The 16,376-nt window shown below is 34.3% G+C and overlaps 1 protein-coding gene across 1 annotated transcript in view; it reads right to left on the bottom strand.

The window, feature by feature from the left end:
• LOC132744622 (uncharacterized) overlaps positions 1-11,186 on the bottom strand; it is a 64,297-nt gene extending 53,111 nt beyond the window's left edge. The window contains exons 1-2 of the mRNA XM_060733379.1: positions 11,177-11,186; positions 8,227-8,521 (exon numbers count right to left, since the gene is read on the bottom strand). Coding sequence (XP_060589362.1) covers positions 8,227-8,497 — 271 coding nt within the window. The 5' untranslated portion in view covers positions 8,498-8,521; positions 11,177-11,186. The remainder of the gene's footprint in view (positions 1-8,226; positions 8,522-11,176) is intronic.
• Positions 11,187-16,376: the final 5,190 nt, after the last annotated feature.

The following is a 16,376-nucleotide window of genomic DNA, read 5'->3' on the forward strand; positions in this document are numbered from 1 at the left end:
AACATCACTGTTTGAAGTTCGGATGCGGGGAATTATATCACGAGGGCGCAGCCCGAGTGATATAATGATGCGAATCCTAACGACAAACAGTGATGTTATCAAGCAATAAAATCACCGATTTGGATATATTATTTCGATTCTAACACGACATCAACAAATAAATGCTGCCGTACATTATAATTAGCTTAATTGCGCCTGATTTGTTTCCGTACTTATTGTCAGCTCGTCACATTTTTAGTGGTTACGTCACGTGTATAATGATTACGTCACATGTCTAAATATAGAACGTCAAACAGTGATTTTATAGCATAATAACACACACTTTCGGTTCTTCTATGTTCAATAGGGAAAAATGCGGGTCGTGTTAGAATAAATGATAACGTATTTCCCGGCAAACACAATATGGTAATTTATACCGTAAAATTACACCAGCTTGCATGCAAAAACTTAACCAAGTCGAAAAAGGGGCATAATTTTGCAAAAAAGCAATCAGAGTTATGCCAATCATCTTAGATAATCACAGAGAACAAGTGTGTGAAGTTTCAATCCATTCCCTTCAGTTGTTATGGAGATACCAGCCTACACGCAAACACTTAACTACAGGGACACCGACACCGACAAATGGGTGACTACAGTAGCTTGATTATTCTGCGAATAGTCGAGCTAAAAAGAAATCATAGTTATGGGACTTGTGCCAATCATGTTAGATAATCACAGAGAACAAGTGTGTGAAGTTTCAATCCATTCCCTTCAATAGTTATGGAGATACCAGCTTAATCAGAGTTATGGGACTTGTGTATGGGGTGTAATAGTTTCAATCGATATCAGTGTATCAACGATCTTTGTTATCCGATTCGATATTGATTCCAGTTTTAATATCGGATATCGAATGCACACATATTTCTAGCTAAAGAGACTTCAGCAAACAGGTTTTATAGTACTGATAGACCAAACATCAAAATAAAACAGACATATAAAGTTATGGAAGCCACTAGAACTAACATATTTCAAACATTTTTTTTTCTAAAACAAAAATGGAAATCAACCCCAGAGTTACCTCCCAGTGTCTCTAACAAATGCTGACGAATTTCGTTGTAATCTCGTAATTGTCTGCTAAGTGGGGGTCAAAACCCCAAATTCAGATTTTTAAAAGGGAAAATGCCAAGAACATTTTTGTAAGTGTTTCTTTGTAAAAATTATGATTACATATGTTAAACTTAAATAATTATTCTGGTTCTAAACACAATAATTTGCCAATTAAACCCCGCCTTACTAATGGAACAGCAAGGATGGGATTTAGCTGAGCATAATCCTAACTATGTAATAGCAACAACAACAAAAGTACAAGAACCGGTTGAACCGGGTGATGCTCCCCGAGAGGGTTTTGGACACAGGAAAGTATAAAAAAACTAGAACTATCACTAAATGTGATTAATACCCCCACAAGACTGCTTCGGAAATGAGGATGTTACTAGTTACAGAATACCTTGGAAAATAATTGAAATATAGAATTATGGTTGTGGGCAATTAAAGATAGTTGTAGTTCTTGTATGTTGCATTTCCTTTCAATGTGGTTGGCCATTGATGAAGTTTTATTGAATGACTCTGTAATAAGTCCAGAAAGACAAAGAAAAGGAACAAAGGGCAATAACTCTATAAATACTGAAGATGGAGTTATAGTTCTTGTGCACTGCATTTCCTCTTATTGTGCTTGACCATTGTATGAAGTTGTTTTGAAATCCAACCAGTACCTTTTAAGTTATGCTCCGGACAAGGAAAAGTATCAAAGGGCAGTAACTCTGTATTTTGTCAAAATGGAGTTATGGCTCTTGTGCACTGCACTTCCTTTTAATGTCCTTGACAACTGTATGAAGTTGTATTGAATTCCAAACAGTAGTTTTCAAGTTATGCTCTGGACAAGGAAAAGTAACAAAGGGCAATAACTCTGTTATTAGTCAAGATGAAGTTATGGTTCTTGTGCACTGCACTTCCTCTCAATTTGCTTGACCATTATATGAAGTTATATTAAATCCAACCGTTAGTCTTCAAGTTATGCTCCGGACAAAAAAAGCAATGGAAAAAGTAACAAAGGGCAATAACTCTGTAATTAGTCAAGATGGAGTTATGGTTCTTGTGCACTGCACTTCCCTTATTGTGCTTGACCATTGTATGAAGTTGTTTTGAATTCCAACCAGTAGTTTTCATGTCATGCTCTGGACAAGGAAAAGTAACAAAGGGCAGTAACTCTGTAATAAGTCAAGATGGAGTTATGGTTCTTGAGCACTGCACTTCCTCTCAATGTGCTTGACCATTGTATGAAGTTATAATGAATTCCAACAATTAGTCTTCAAGTTATGGTCCAGATAAAGGAATGCAATGGAAAAGTAACAAAGCGCAATAACTCTGTAATTACTTTAGATAGAGTTATGGTTCTTGTGCACTGCACTTCCCCTTATTGTGTTTGACAATTGTATGACGTTGTTTTTAATTCCAACCAGTAGTTTTCAAATTATGCCCCGGACAAGGAAAAGTAACAAAGGGCAATAACTCTGTAATTAGTCAAGATAGAGTTATGGTTCTTGTGCACTGCACTTCCTCTCAATGTGCTTGACCATTGTATGTAGTTATATTGAATTCCAACCATTAGTCTTCAAGTTATGCTCCGGACAAGGAAAATGCAACGGACGTCTGGACCAACCGACCATCGACCGACAAACCGACCACCGGGTGACTCCTATATACAATGTACCCCCCCAAACTTCATTTTTGGGGGTATAATGAACAGAGGGAAAAAAATTCAAAATTAGGCAAGGTGGAGTTATGTTTTTTTGCACTGCACTTCTATTCAATTAGATCTATCTATCTATAAAGTTTCCTGATGATATCTCTTATAGTTTCAGAGTTATGTCCCGGGTAAAATTCAAAGTGTAAGAATGAACAAAGGGCAATAACTCCAAAATTAGACAAGCCTTTGTTTAGATTCTTTAAGCATTGCAGTTCTATCCAATGATATCTTTCTACCTACAAAGTTTCATGTTGATATCTCTAATAGTTTTAGTCAAAAAGTAAAAATAAACAAAGGGCAATAACTTCAAAATAAGGCAAGGCAGAGTTACGGTTCTTTAGCACTGCACTTCTACCCAATGAGACCTATCTACCTACAAAGTTTCATATTGATATATCTTATAATTTTAGAGTAATGTCCAAGACAAAGTTCAAAGTGTCAAAATGAACAAAGGGCAATAACTCCAAAATTAGGCAAGATAGAGTTATGGTTCTTGTGCACTGCAAACCTACTTAATGAGATCTATCTACGTTGATACCTCTTATAGTTTTATAGTTATGTCCCAGACAAAGTTCAAAGTGTGAAAATAAACAAAGGAGAATAATTCAAAAATTAGGCAAGGCAGAGTTACGGTTCTTCTGCACTGCACACCTACTCAATGAGATCTATCTACCTACAAAGTTTCATGTTGGTTTTAGAGTTATGTTCTGGACAAAGTTCAAAGTGTTAAATAAACAAAGGGGGATAATTAAAAAATTAGGCAAGGCAGAGTTACGGTTCTTGTGCACTGCACACCTACTCAATGAGATATATCTACCTACAAAGTTTCATGTTGATTTTAGAGTTATGCCCTGGACAAAGTTCAAAGTGTTAAATAAACAAAGGGGGATAATTAAAAAATTAGGCAAGGCAGAGTTACGGTTCTTGTGCACTGCACACGTACTCAATGAGATCTATCTACCTACAAAGTTTCATGTTGATAGCTCTTATGGTTTTAGAATTATGTCCTGGACAAAGTTCAGTGTAAAATAAACAAAGGGGGATAATTAAAAAATTAGGCAAGGCAGAGTTATGGTTCTTTTGCACTGCACACCTACTCAATGAGATCTATCTACCTACAAAGTTTCATGTTGATACCTCTTGTTGTTTCAAAGTTATGTCTTGGACAAGAAAAGCGAACAGATGGATGGACAAGGCAGCGACTAGATGCTCCCCTGAAATTTTTCGGGGAACATAAAAATGGAAAAGGCTTTAAACATTATTGTTACTAGTCATTAGTTGTCATTAAAAGTTATAATGATAAAAAAGAAACAAATTGTTCACTTTTCACAGTTTATTTATTTTTTTGCATGTGTTTAAATATAACTGCATATTAAAACAAATTAAAAAAGACTTGAAAGCTAAATTTTGCCTGGCAATCGATATATCGCTGTATCGCCGATAATTCATTACCGATATATATTGATACAAAAATCCTTATCGATGACACCCCTAGACTTGTGCCAATCATGTTAGTAATCACAGAAAACAAGTGTGTGAAGTTTCAATCCATTCCCTTCAGCAGTTATGGAGATACCAGCTTACACACAAAAACTCAACCAAGAAGTTATAAGTTTGAAAAAGGGGCATAATTATGCAAACAAGAGCGATCAGTGATCACATGTGTCGCCTCATGATGGCCAATTTCATGTTTGGACAAGTTTTGTGACAGACGGACAGACAGATGGACAGTGCACAACTAGACTTGGTACTGATCATTCCTGTAAAGTTTGGATGAAATTGTAACAGTAGTTTATGAGGAGTAGTGGGGACAAGCTTTTGTGTATCTGGCAACACACAAAAAAAAACACCTTTTTATCAAAGGGCCATAACTCGGCCAAAAATCATTCAACCGGAAAACCCATGCAATATGCGCAAGGACTTGAGCTACAGATCATATGCGCAAGGACTTGAGCTACAAATCAATCATGTAAAGTTTCATTGAAATTGCATTAGTGGTATAAGAGAAGTAGTCCGGACAAACTTTAAAAATAAAAATTATTAAAGGGCCATAACTCTGACAAAAATCATTGAACCGGAAAATTCTGACAATATGCACAACTAGACTTGGTACTGATCATTCCTGTAAAGTTTGGATGAAATTGCACCAGTAGATTATGAGGAGTAGTCCGGACAAGCTTTTGTGTATCTGGCAACACACAGAAAAAACACCTTTTTTATCAAAGGGCCATAACTCTGCCAAAAATCATTCAACCGGAAAACCCGTGCAATATGCGCAAGGACTTGAGCTACAGATCAATCCTGTAAAGTTTCACTGAAATTGCATTAGTGGTGTAAGAGAAGTAATCCGGACAAACTTTAAAAATAAAACTTATTTAAGGGCCATAACTCTGACAAAAATCATTGAACCGGAAAATGCTGACAATATGCACAACTAGACTTGGTACTGATAATTCCTGTAAAGTTTGTATGAAATTGCACCAGTAGTTTATGAGGAGTAGTCCGGACAAGTTTTGTGATGGACAGACAGAGGGACAGACAGACGACGGAGAAGTGATCCCTATATGTCGCCACTACTCCGTAGAGGTGACACAAAAAGCAAATCAGAGTTAATGGGACTTGTGCCAATCATGTTAGATAATCACAGAGAACAAGTGTTTGAAGTTTCAATCCATTCCCTTCAGTAGTTATTGAGATACCAGCTTACATGCAAAAACTTAACCAAAGGGACGCCGACAAGTTGGTGACTGCATTAGCTCGATTATTCTGCGAATAGTCGAGCTAAAAATAAAAAAATTATAGCCAATTCACGCATTTGAAAACATAGCTAAACAATGTTTCCGGTACTTTCTGACATAGCTCTGGGGAATTCACCTAATTGAGTGTAATAATGAACTCTACATGTGTATATGTTTTTGGCCGTTTTTTTTAAATTAAAGTGAAAAAAGATATGTTTGTAAAACATGTATGCCCCCTATCAGCAGCCAATTTGTCATGTGATCAGGTTATTATGCAGAGATTTTTTTCCTGTATTTTTATAGCGAAATAAAGGCTGTATCCCTTAGCTCAAAATAGGTATATTTTCCCCTAAAAAAACTAATATTTTCCCCTGAAAAGCCCTGTGCCCTTCTTCACCAGAACCATGACTAAACAGCATCTGACTTATTATATCAGCTAGAAGACAGATACTGTCCCTATAGGCTCTGCTATGTACCATGCATGTTAAATTGAATTGAAATTGAAAACTTTATAAAATGTGTGGGTAAATTCCAATCTCAGTAGTTGGAATTTGATTTCCCCTTTCGCTATAGTTTCCCCTTCAGAAAGCCACAGGTTGTTTTGAAAATTGAAAAAAAAATCAATGTTATGACTGACTGTTGACCTAGTGAACAAAAAATCAATAAGGGTTATCTACTGGTCATGACTAGTCACTAGGTTATAATCATTGTCACCGCATATGTTGTGTGCAGCAATTTTATGACAAATTTATTACAAATCTTATCAAATAATATATGCATAATTTTTATGAATCATGTAGGCCTCATTAATGACAGCCAAGTTGTTATATTACATAAGACCTTCAAATGTCTATACAAAATGCATCTTTAGTTTAATATAAAGATATCAACCAAGGCAACTTGAGTTGTTGAGTTATTGGTCAGAAACCATCTTTAAGTACAATGTCACTATGACACTGACCCCCTGACCCCAAAATCAATAGGGGTCATCCACTGGCCAAGACCAATGCACCTACAAAGTTTGAGGGCCAGCAGATATGGGCTTGTCAAGTTATTGATAGGAAACCGTTTTCACCTACAAGTTTAATATGACCTTGACCTTTGACCCCTTGACCACAAAATCAATAGGGTCATCAAATTGTCAAGTCAAAAGCACCTAAGATGTTTGAGGGTCAACAGCTCATGAGTTCACAAGTTATTGATCGTCAAATCATCATACCATGCCTAAAGTTGCTAGACCTAACCATTCTTTAGTTATTGATCCGAAACCGTATTTACCTATAAGGTCAATGTAACCTTGACCTTTGACCCTTGACCCCAAAAGCAATAGGGTTCATCTGCTGGTCATGAACAATCATCATACCAAGTTTGAAGTTCCTAGGCCTAAGCGTCCTTAAGGTATTGATCGGAAACCATTTTACCTACAAAGTCAATGTAACCTTGACCTTTGATCCCTTGACCCCAAAATCAATAGGGGTCATCTGCTGGTCATGAACAACCATCACACCAAGTTTGAAGTTCCTAGGCCTAAGCGTTCTTTAGTTATTGATCGGAAACCATTTTACCTACAAGGTCAATGTGACCTTGACCTTTGACCCCTTGACCCCAAACTCAATAGGGTTTATCAGCTGGTCATGAACAATCATCATACCAAGTTTGAAGTTCCTAGGCCTAAGCGTCCTAAAGGTATTGATCGGAAACCATTTTTACCTACAAAGTCAATGTGACCTTGACCTTTGACCCATTGACCCAAAAATGAATAGGGGGTCATCTGCTGGTCATGAACAATCAGCATATCAAGTTTAAAGTTACTAGGCCTAAGCGTTTTTTAGTTATTACTCAGAAACCGTTTTTACCTACAAGGTCAATGTGACCCTGACCTTTGACCCCTTGACCCCAAAATCATTAGGGGTCATCTACTGGTCATGACCAATAATCATATCAAGTTTGAAGTTCCTAGGCCTACCGATTGACAGACAGACAAATGCAAAGCAATATACCCCCTCCTCTTTGAAGTGGGGGCATAATAAAACAGTTATTTCTTTGTAAGAAAATAATTAAATATTATTGTATGAATAATTCAATACAAAAATAAAGTAAATACACAAGTTTACGCAGAAAATATCTCTATTTATTATAGAAGATGGCACTACGACTGTTTCAATTTTATTGATTTTCAGTATAAATCTAAATTTATTTTTTGAAAAAAAAAAATGCAATAAATATTAAATGAATATTTATATTTTTCAAACACATCCATTTTGTTCACTTTAAATGGTAAAATGAAGATCGAAAAACAGAAATTTTATGCAATTGTGTTACATGTATGTACTTCATTCGGTGTCATTCCCCAGAGCTAAATCCGTTACGTTACGGGGAATAAGTCAATACAAAATCTATGCCAGAAATAATTGGGCCTTAATGTCACTGACTAAGTGACTTGAAATAATGACTTTAAAGACATTTTTAATGTTTTACATTTTTATGTTTGATAGTTTATGAGAAATAAAGTTGAACCTGATCTGATAACCCTGTAATATGCCTAATGCAGAAGAGAATACCAGGTTTAGTATTATCAGTAGTACCATACTAATTAAGCTAAAATCAGTAATTAATATCTTTAAAAAATTCTTGAATAAAATATCACTGACAGAACGAATTATATCAAAAGTGCTTGAAATTGGTATAGAAAAGCATAGTTACCAGGTTCACACTCTAATGAAGCAGGTGCACAAAATTCTGTAATTGGTTCACCATCTTCATTCTCCAAACAAACGAACCTCTCCCCATTAGAACAATTGTAATCACAACGAAAGTGCCACAAATCATATTTACTCTGAGGAGGACATTCTGATGTGTTACACGTAGTTGATATCAGCCTATCAAATTTTCTCTTTTCCAGTAAGATGTCACAAAGTATTGGCACAGTAATAAGAAGGAAAAGCAAAACAAAAGTCTTGAGGTTTCTTTCCATTCTTCTTTTTAAAGAAAAGTTTCCCTGAAAATTTAAAGAAAATTTGTGTTAAAAACAAATCTATACTAACATATCAATAACATAATGCAAATTAAATCTTTTTTTTATCCAAAACACAAACTTTTATGTAAACTATGTGTCTTATAAATGTAACAAGAATTTGTAACAGAGTTACCAACCTCCCCCGCCTCTGGAAGTTTTATATGAAGCATAAAATTAAACTATTTCAAAAGATTGAGGTATGGATCTCAGGACATTCAGTCCAAAATTATGATCAATGCTAGATCTGCAAATGTAACAATAAATTTGTTAAAAAAATAAATGAAACACGGAATTTAAAAATCTATCATGATAAGCTTTGACCTCTTAAAGTGTGACCTTGACCTTGGAGGTAGGGGAGCAGGTGTTGTGCATGACATATCGTATAATTATTGAGACTATTTGTGATTAGTATTTTCAAAATCCCTTGAACTATGAAGAAGTTATAGATTGGACACAAAATATACCCTATAACAAACTACGTAAATCTTTGACCTCTAAGTGTGACCTTGACCTTGAAGGTAGGGACAGAGATGTTACACATGACATATTATCTAATCATTGTGACTATTTGTGCCAAGTATTTTTAAAATCCCTAAATCTATGAAGAAGTAATGGACGGGACACAAACTATACCAAATAACAGACTCTGTTAACCTTTGACCTCTAAGTGTGACCTTGACCTTGGAGGTAGGGGTGCAGGTGTTGTACTTGACATATCGTCTTATTATTGTGACTATTTGTGCCAAGTTATTTCAAAATCCCTTGAACTATGAAGAAGTTCTAGATCCGATACAAAATATACCCTATAACAGACTATGTTAATTTTTTACCTCTAAGTGTGACATTGACCTTGGAGGTAGGGATGCAGGTGTTGTGCAAGACACATCCTCTTATTATAGTGACTATTTGTGCAAAGTATTTTCAAAATCCTTTGATCTATAAAAAAGTTATGGACCGGACACAAAATATACCCAGTAACAGACTATGTAAGTATTTGACCTCCAAGTGTGACCTTGACCTTGAAAGTAGGTGACCGGTTTTTGCGCATGACACATCTTCTGATTATTGTGAACAATTAAAGCAAGTATTAACAAAATTCCTTCATAGATAAGAAAGTTATGGACCGGACACAACATATACCCTCAAATAAACAATGTTGACCTTGAATATGCAAGTGTGACCTTGACCTTGCAGGTAGGGGTCTGGTTGTTGCGCATGACACATCGTCTTATTATAACAAACATTTGTGTCAAGTTATTTCAAATTCCTTGGATAAATGACAAAGTTATGGACCGGACATGAAATATACCCTGTAACAGACTATGTTAATATTTGACCTCCAAGTGTGACCTTGACCTTGAAGGTAGGTGACTGGTTTTTGCCCATAACACATAGTCTGACTATTGTGAACAATTATGGCAAGTATTTACAAAATCAATTCATAGATAAGAAAGTTATGGACCGGACACAACATATACCCTCAAATAGACAATGTTGACCTTGAATGAGCAAGTGAGACCTTGACCCTGGAGGTAGGGGTCTGGTTGTTGCGCATGACACATCATCTTATTATAACAAACATTTGTGTCAAGTTATTTCAAAATCTTTTGATAAATGACAAAGTTATGGACCAGACACAAATATACCCAGGAAGAGACTATGTTAATATTTGACCTTCAAGTGTGACCTTGACCATGAAGGTAGGTGACTGGTTTTTGCGCATGACACATCATCTGATTATTGTGAACAATTATGGCAAGTATTTACAAAAATTCCTTCATAGATAAGAAAGTTATGGACCGGACACAACATATACCCTCAAATAGACAATGTTGACCTTGAATGAGCAAGTGCGACCTTGACCCTGGAGGTAGGGGTCTGGTTGTTGCGCATGACACATGGTCTTTTTATAATAAACATTTGTGCCAAGTTATTTCAAATTCCTTTCATAAATGACAAAGTTATGGACCGGACACGAAAGTGTGACGGACGGACAGACGGAGCCTATTTCTATATCCCCGCCTTTTCGAACAATAATTTTATTTCAAATATTAACATTATAGTCAACTGAAATAAACACTTCAAACTTATATTATATTATATTATTAGGATTTTATTAGGATAAGATCGGATTTTGGTAAAATCCATGAGACTGAGAGCCAAATATATCTGTGGGACATTAAATATATTCAGTGTTAATACCTCTCCAACCATTACTGTAGAACGACTAAAATTTACATGTATTAGATTTAATTACCAGACTGGTGAAAATGCCTAATGGTTTATGACATAAAAACTCATATTTCTAGAAAAATAATAAAGATATTTCTTTTAAACTTTGTTAGTTTATTGAGTAAAATATATTATATAAACAAAATAAAAAAATTTGGTTACTGTCATTAATTTATGTGAGAATTATTTCCCCTATTTTTGAAGTCTTTATTATTTATTATTTTTCTAGATATGATTTTTTTGTCATAAGCCCAATTGGGCATTTTCACCTGATGATAATACTAAATAAATAATTGTATCAGAACAATCTGTTGTTTGAAATATAATTATTTCATTTAATTACAATGTCCCCCTTACTTTTAATGATCCTTCTTTTCATATATTATTATCATTATTAATACCAACCGGTAAACATGCAGTATCCACATACTGCCAGTTTTCAATCACAACCACTTTTCAATCATCCCTAGAATTTATTTATTTTTGACCTTATTTGTCATGTAACCAAACTGTAAGCACATCTTGTATTCACCTTGACTAAATTTATCAGCAGCAATGTCAATTATGGCGATAAAAAAGAAAATGCTAGCATTTTAGTTCAAAATTTGTAAAATGTGTGTTTTCCACTAATCCTTTATTTACCCAGTTACAAATCGCAATAATTTTCTAAAAATAATTGATTTACAGACTCAGTTTTTTGTCAGTCTGCAGAAATGGATATTAAGTTGGACAACTGTTTCAATATCATGAAGTCATAATGTATACTGCACTTCAAAAGCTGTAATCTTAATATGTACATATTTTACCATACAGTTCTTAATTGGAAGGTAATACATCAGTAAAGTAAGAGTCACTTAACCATAGAAAAACATTCTCTGTGATAACTTTTCAGTAAGCAGTCACTAGAATGGGGTCATATAGACCCTAAGATCCTAAAAATTTCACAAGAACATGCTTTTTCTGTTATGCAAATTGAAAAGTACATCCATACCCCAATTGTGACAGCTTTACCACTGCAAATAGATATCTAGATTGAAAAATGGCATAATAATTAGGTTAAAATTGTTTATTACCATTAATCTGAAGTTGAGTTTGTCAAAATTTCTCCAACATACAGAACTAATTATATTTTAACATTGTATGACAATTTTTATGTGGTACAGTTTATATTTTGTTAACTGATTGAAAAGTGGTTGTGAAATCTTGAAGAACAGGAAAATGGGTCAGTAATTATTTGTCCTTGATTCATAGTAATAATTCAAGTAAAATTTTAAAAAGTTGGTGCATTTATTAGCTGAAATGATAATATTCGCAGAATTGAAAGAGAATTTTTTTATATATAATTTCACTGTCAGTTATTGTTGAAAAATCTGTTAGCTGATCGGAAAGAGGCAGTACGGGGATAGATCTATATCTATATATTTAGACCTGTCTCTACTCCTAGTCCTGTTTTCCAGTAAAACAATTCGAATACATTGTAGATCCTGACTGTAGCTCCAGAGCAGTGAGTTCTAAAACTTCAAATCTGTCATCATCAATTAAATTATGCCTATAACAAGGTTGCTGTTCAAAATTAGTCACTCCCAGCTACATGTATATATGGGTATATATACATGAAAAAGAGGGATCCCATCATATATAGTACATTATCAAGTTTATATATACATTACGCAATCACGCAACCATAAAGCATAAACAATTTATTTATGCTCCAAATACCATTTATACCACATGAAGTCGATGTCGTCGATGTATTGCTGACAACAACGGCATAAATTTACGAGAAACATTAATATCCGATCTGAATAAAATGAACTCCTTAATCGACTCGAGTTGACTAACTGGTAAAATCTAAATTTTAGGCAAGATTGTAAACCAGTCAAATTTGACAGATACGTCAACATAGATTCAGAAGGAACAGCTTAGTTGATTGGACAGATCTTCCATTTTACTTTATAGTCTTCATTATTTTCTGTCCAATCAGAATCATTTTAACAAAAGATCTCTGGTTGATCAGTCGATTAAATATGGAAGGCAATAGAGACGAAAGTGAAAAGTGTATATCTATAGCTCAAAAATGTATAAATGCTGGGGCTTATGAAAAGGCTTTGAAATTCTTAAATAAAGCAGAAAGGTTATATCCAACACAAAAAGCTAAAGGTCAGTAGATCGTGTCGTTTTTTAGTGTTTACACACACACTGACGTAGCAGAAATTTTCATGTCGGACACATTTTGTCAAAATTTATCCGGTTGACAAAATTTTTTAACCGTCAAGGTGTATGATTGAATCATTTATTATCTGATCATGTGTTTTCCTGGTTACATGTGCTTGTGCACATACTTGTGGATGTGCATCCCCCACTGGATAAAGGCCTTTCCATTGAATAATGACAATATGACAAAAAGGGCTATCCCCGGGGTCTAATATAAGGTTCATTCCGTTTTCTTTAGTGTATTATATACAAGTTTTACTTCTGAAATATACATAGGGGTCTACAGTTAAACTTCGTTCGCTTGAACTTGGATCACTCGAATACCTCCCTTCGGCTCGTACTCATCGCCCCAGTCCCGGCAAAATTCTATATGAATATTATTGGGGTTCTACCTCGGATCGCTCGAACACCCCATCGCTCGAAACTCTCGAACCTGATCTCTGGTCCCTTCGGAAAGAAATATAGTGTAAATCACACCGCTTTTCGGGTTAACACAAACAGACAACAAAAAGTTGCGGGTCGAAATGTTCTAAATAATTGAACAGCCGGCGACACAATGTTTTTAACCCCCGTGTGATGGTGACAAGGGCAATTAAGGTTAATTGATACAAAATTAAAAGGTGTTTGAAACCCCGATTTGTTTGTTATGATAAAATTGTATATTTGCCGTCTTTAGTAATAATAAAAAGAAAATAACCCCTGAAATGCGCAAAAGTCAATAAATAAATGACGTTTACCTGGACGGGCTTTAAATTAGCAACCGTGGATCATTGTAAAATGTGAATTTGTAAACAGTGTAATCTATTATAGAAATGATACCTTGTATCGTGTGTTTTATTTTAGTAAATTAACTAAAAAAATTATGTGGCTGTAAAATGTTCTTTTTTTTAATATTTAAAAATTAATGCATTGTTTAAAATAAAAATTCATGCCTATAATAAACTATAACTATATTTTGAACATTGGGTTCACGTTTTGTGGATAATGATCGCCCAAATTGAACCCCAACCAAGTTTTCAATATGCATGAATATAGATTAACATACAGTTGACCATTAAATCTGTTTACAATAGGAATAATAAATTCTTACTAGGAAAACCGTATTCAACAAATTGAATGTTACTAGCAAACAATAATATTTACGTATTTAATCATTTGACCGATGTAAAGTTGAAAAACCTTCAGGGCCTTTTTTCTATTAAAATAGTTCAACCTCGGTTGGCTCGAACTACCGATCTCTCGAACAAATTTGCACAGGCCCTCCGAGTTCGACCGAACGAAGTTCGACTGTATTTGACCTTTTCGAAAACCTAGCTAAACACTGTTTTCCGGTACGTTACGGATTTAGCTCTGATAAATTTGTACAATAATTATATGAAATTAAAGAATAATTCCAATACCATACATCGCACAATTATACTGTTTTCTTCAAGATTCACTCTCCCGCCCCCCCCCCCCCCCCCTTGGTAAAATTCATTGTGACCAACACATACTGACATATATCTCATACAAATTGTTACTATACACCTTTGAACAAAACAAAGCTTCCTTTTTGGTGATGTTTTTAATTAACAAAACCGGCATGGCGAAAATATGTTACAAATGAAAATTTGTCTGTTTTCTGCAGAAACATTCACAATTCCAGTTGTTGCTGATTACAATTATATTAGAATTAAGGTATTAGCACCCTAATGCATTACCTCCGCTTTGAAGAGTATTCAAATAGGCTAGAACTACTGTTAACTACATTGAAAATGAGGGCCATGGGTTCAATCCCCAGAAGGGTCAACTTTTTTTTTCTTTCTTTTTTTCTTTTAACATTATTTATGTATCTCTCATGTCCCATTTGGAAAGAAAAAGGTGTTTAATTTTGATTTTTTAATTTATATAGGTATTTATTGGCTAAAGTATGCTAAATCTATTAATAAATATGGTACCTGATATTTTCAAAGTGTAATATAATCAAAACTAGACGGTAAAAGTATTTCATATTTTACAAGATCAACCAATATACTTTTTCAAAAATTTAGGGAAACTTTGAAAACAGGCACTCATTTGAGTAAATTTTAAGAATTTTTTTAATTAGGCTCCCTAAGTAGAAAAATGGTCAGACACGTGGTAAAAATGGGTGGGGTAGGGTAACATTTTTATACCGATTTCATAAATTTTAAGTAGGGCCATCCTTAAAAAAATGTTTGTTTGCAGCAATATGCTATTTTTAAAAGGTTTAGACTGAATAATTTCAGTGCCTTGAACATTGTATGAAAATGTTTTGTGTTAACATTGAAAAGTTTTAAGGGCTTTGAACTTAAAATGAAAAAAATAATTAATGCACCATCTGAAATTTTGGTTGCATGCGGGGGCATCCGTGGCATGATGACACATTTCTAGTTTTTTATTGAACTGTACTCCCAAATAAACATGGAATTTCAAAAAGCTGGACAATATATGCTTTGATAATCTGGTAACAATTAATAAATTGATAACTGAATTCTAATTTAATAAGACCTACATTTTATTTCTTCTATTAACCTTTAACAGAACGAAAACAAAGCACAAGGCATAGTTTTCTGATTCCAAAAAAAAAATTTTTTATCCAGACCATGAAAAAAAAATTTGAGTAGGGGCAAATTTTGTGAGTCGGTCGCGTTACTGCAAACAAACATTTTTTTAAGGATGGCCTAGAAACCATAATTTTGCTTATATGAATTGTTAGCAGAATGGTACTATTTGTTTCTTACCAAAAATTAATGGGAAAACATTTTTCATTAGAATGTTATTGCAGATTATTTAAAGGTTCCGCATTTCTAAAAAAGGGCCCTCATAACATCAAAGCTTGAGTTCAGAAAAGTGGCCATAACTTGATTTCCGTACGGTAAACTTTGTTTTTGCATACAGGTGTACTTTAAGGTATACATCTGACCTATAATGTCAATTTTTTAGTTCCTGATAGTGCCCATTAGGGTCCTAATACCTTAATATTTTTTTAATATTTCAAGATTTTTTTTCGTCGGCTATTCTTATAGGCATCCTTAAACAAAAATTTCAAATTTGTAATTTACGGCAATAATTTCCAGTGGGGGTCTGTAAACTTCATTGTGAATTGGGAGATTTTCTCACATTTCATCAATTTCAATGGACTTTAAGTGATTTTTGTTTGACAAATTGCTCAAAAGAATAATTTTTGAATTATACATGATTAAGCTTCCTACTTTCTGTGCGTATTTTTACCCTCTTGCCTAAATTTCTGTATGTGAATTTTGGCATTTATGTGTAAAATACGCACATATGTGCGTAAATGGGAACACTGCGCAATCTTTAACTTTTTCTGCTTCAGTAGTCAGTACGCATCCTGGTGTTCAGCTGTTTGATGATTTCTGTGTTGATTTCT

The sequence above is a fragment of the Ruditapes philippinarum genome, unplaced genomic scaffold, assembly GCF_026571515.1.
Source record: "Ruditapes philippinarum isolate M1 unplaced genomic scaffold, ASM2657151v2 ctg1587_1_1_1_1, whole genome shotgun sequence".
Classification (NCBI taxonomy): Eukaryota; Metazoa; Mollusca; class Bivalvia; order Venerida; family Veneridae; genus Ruditapes; species Ruditapes philippinarum.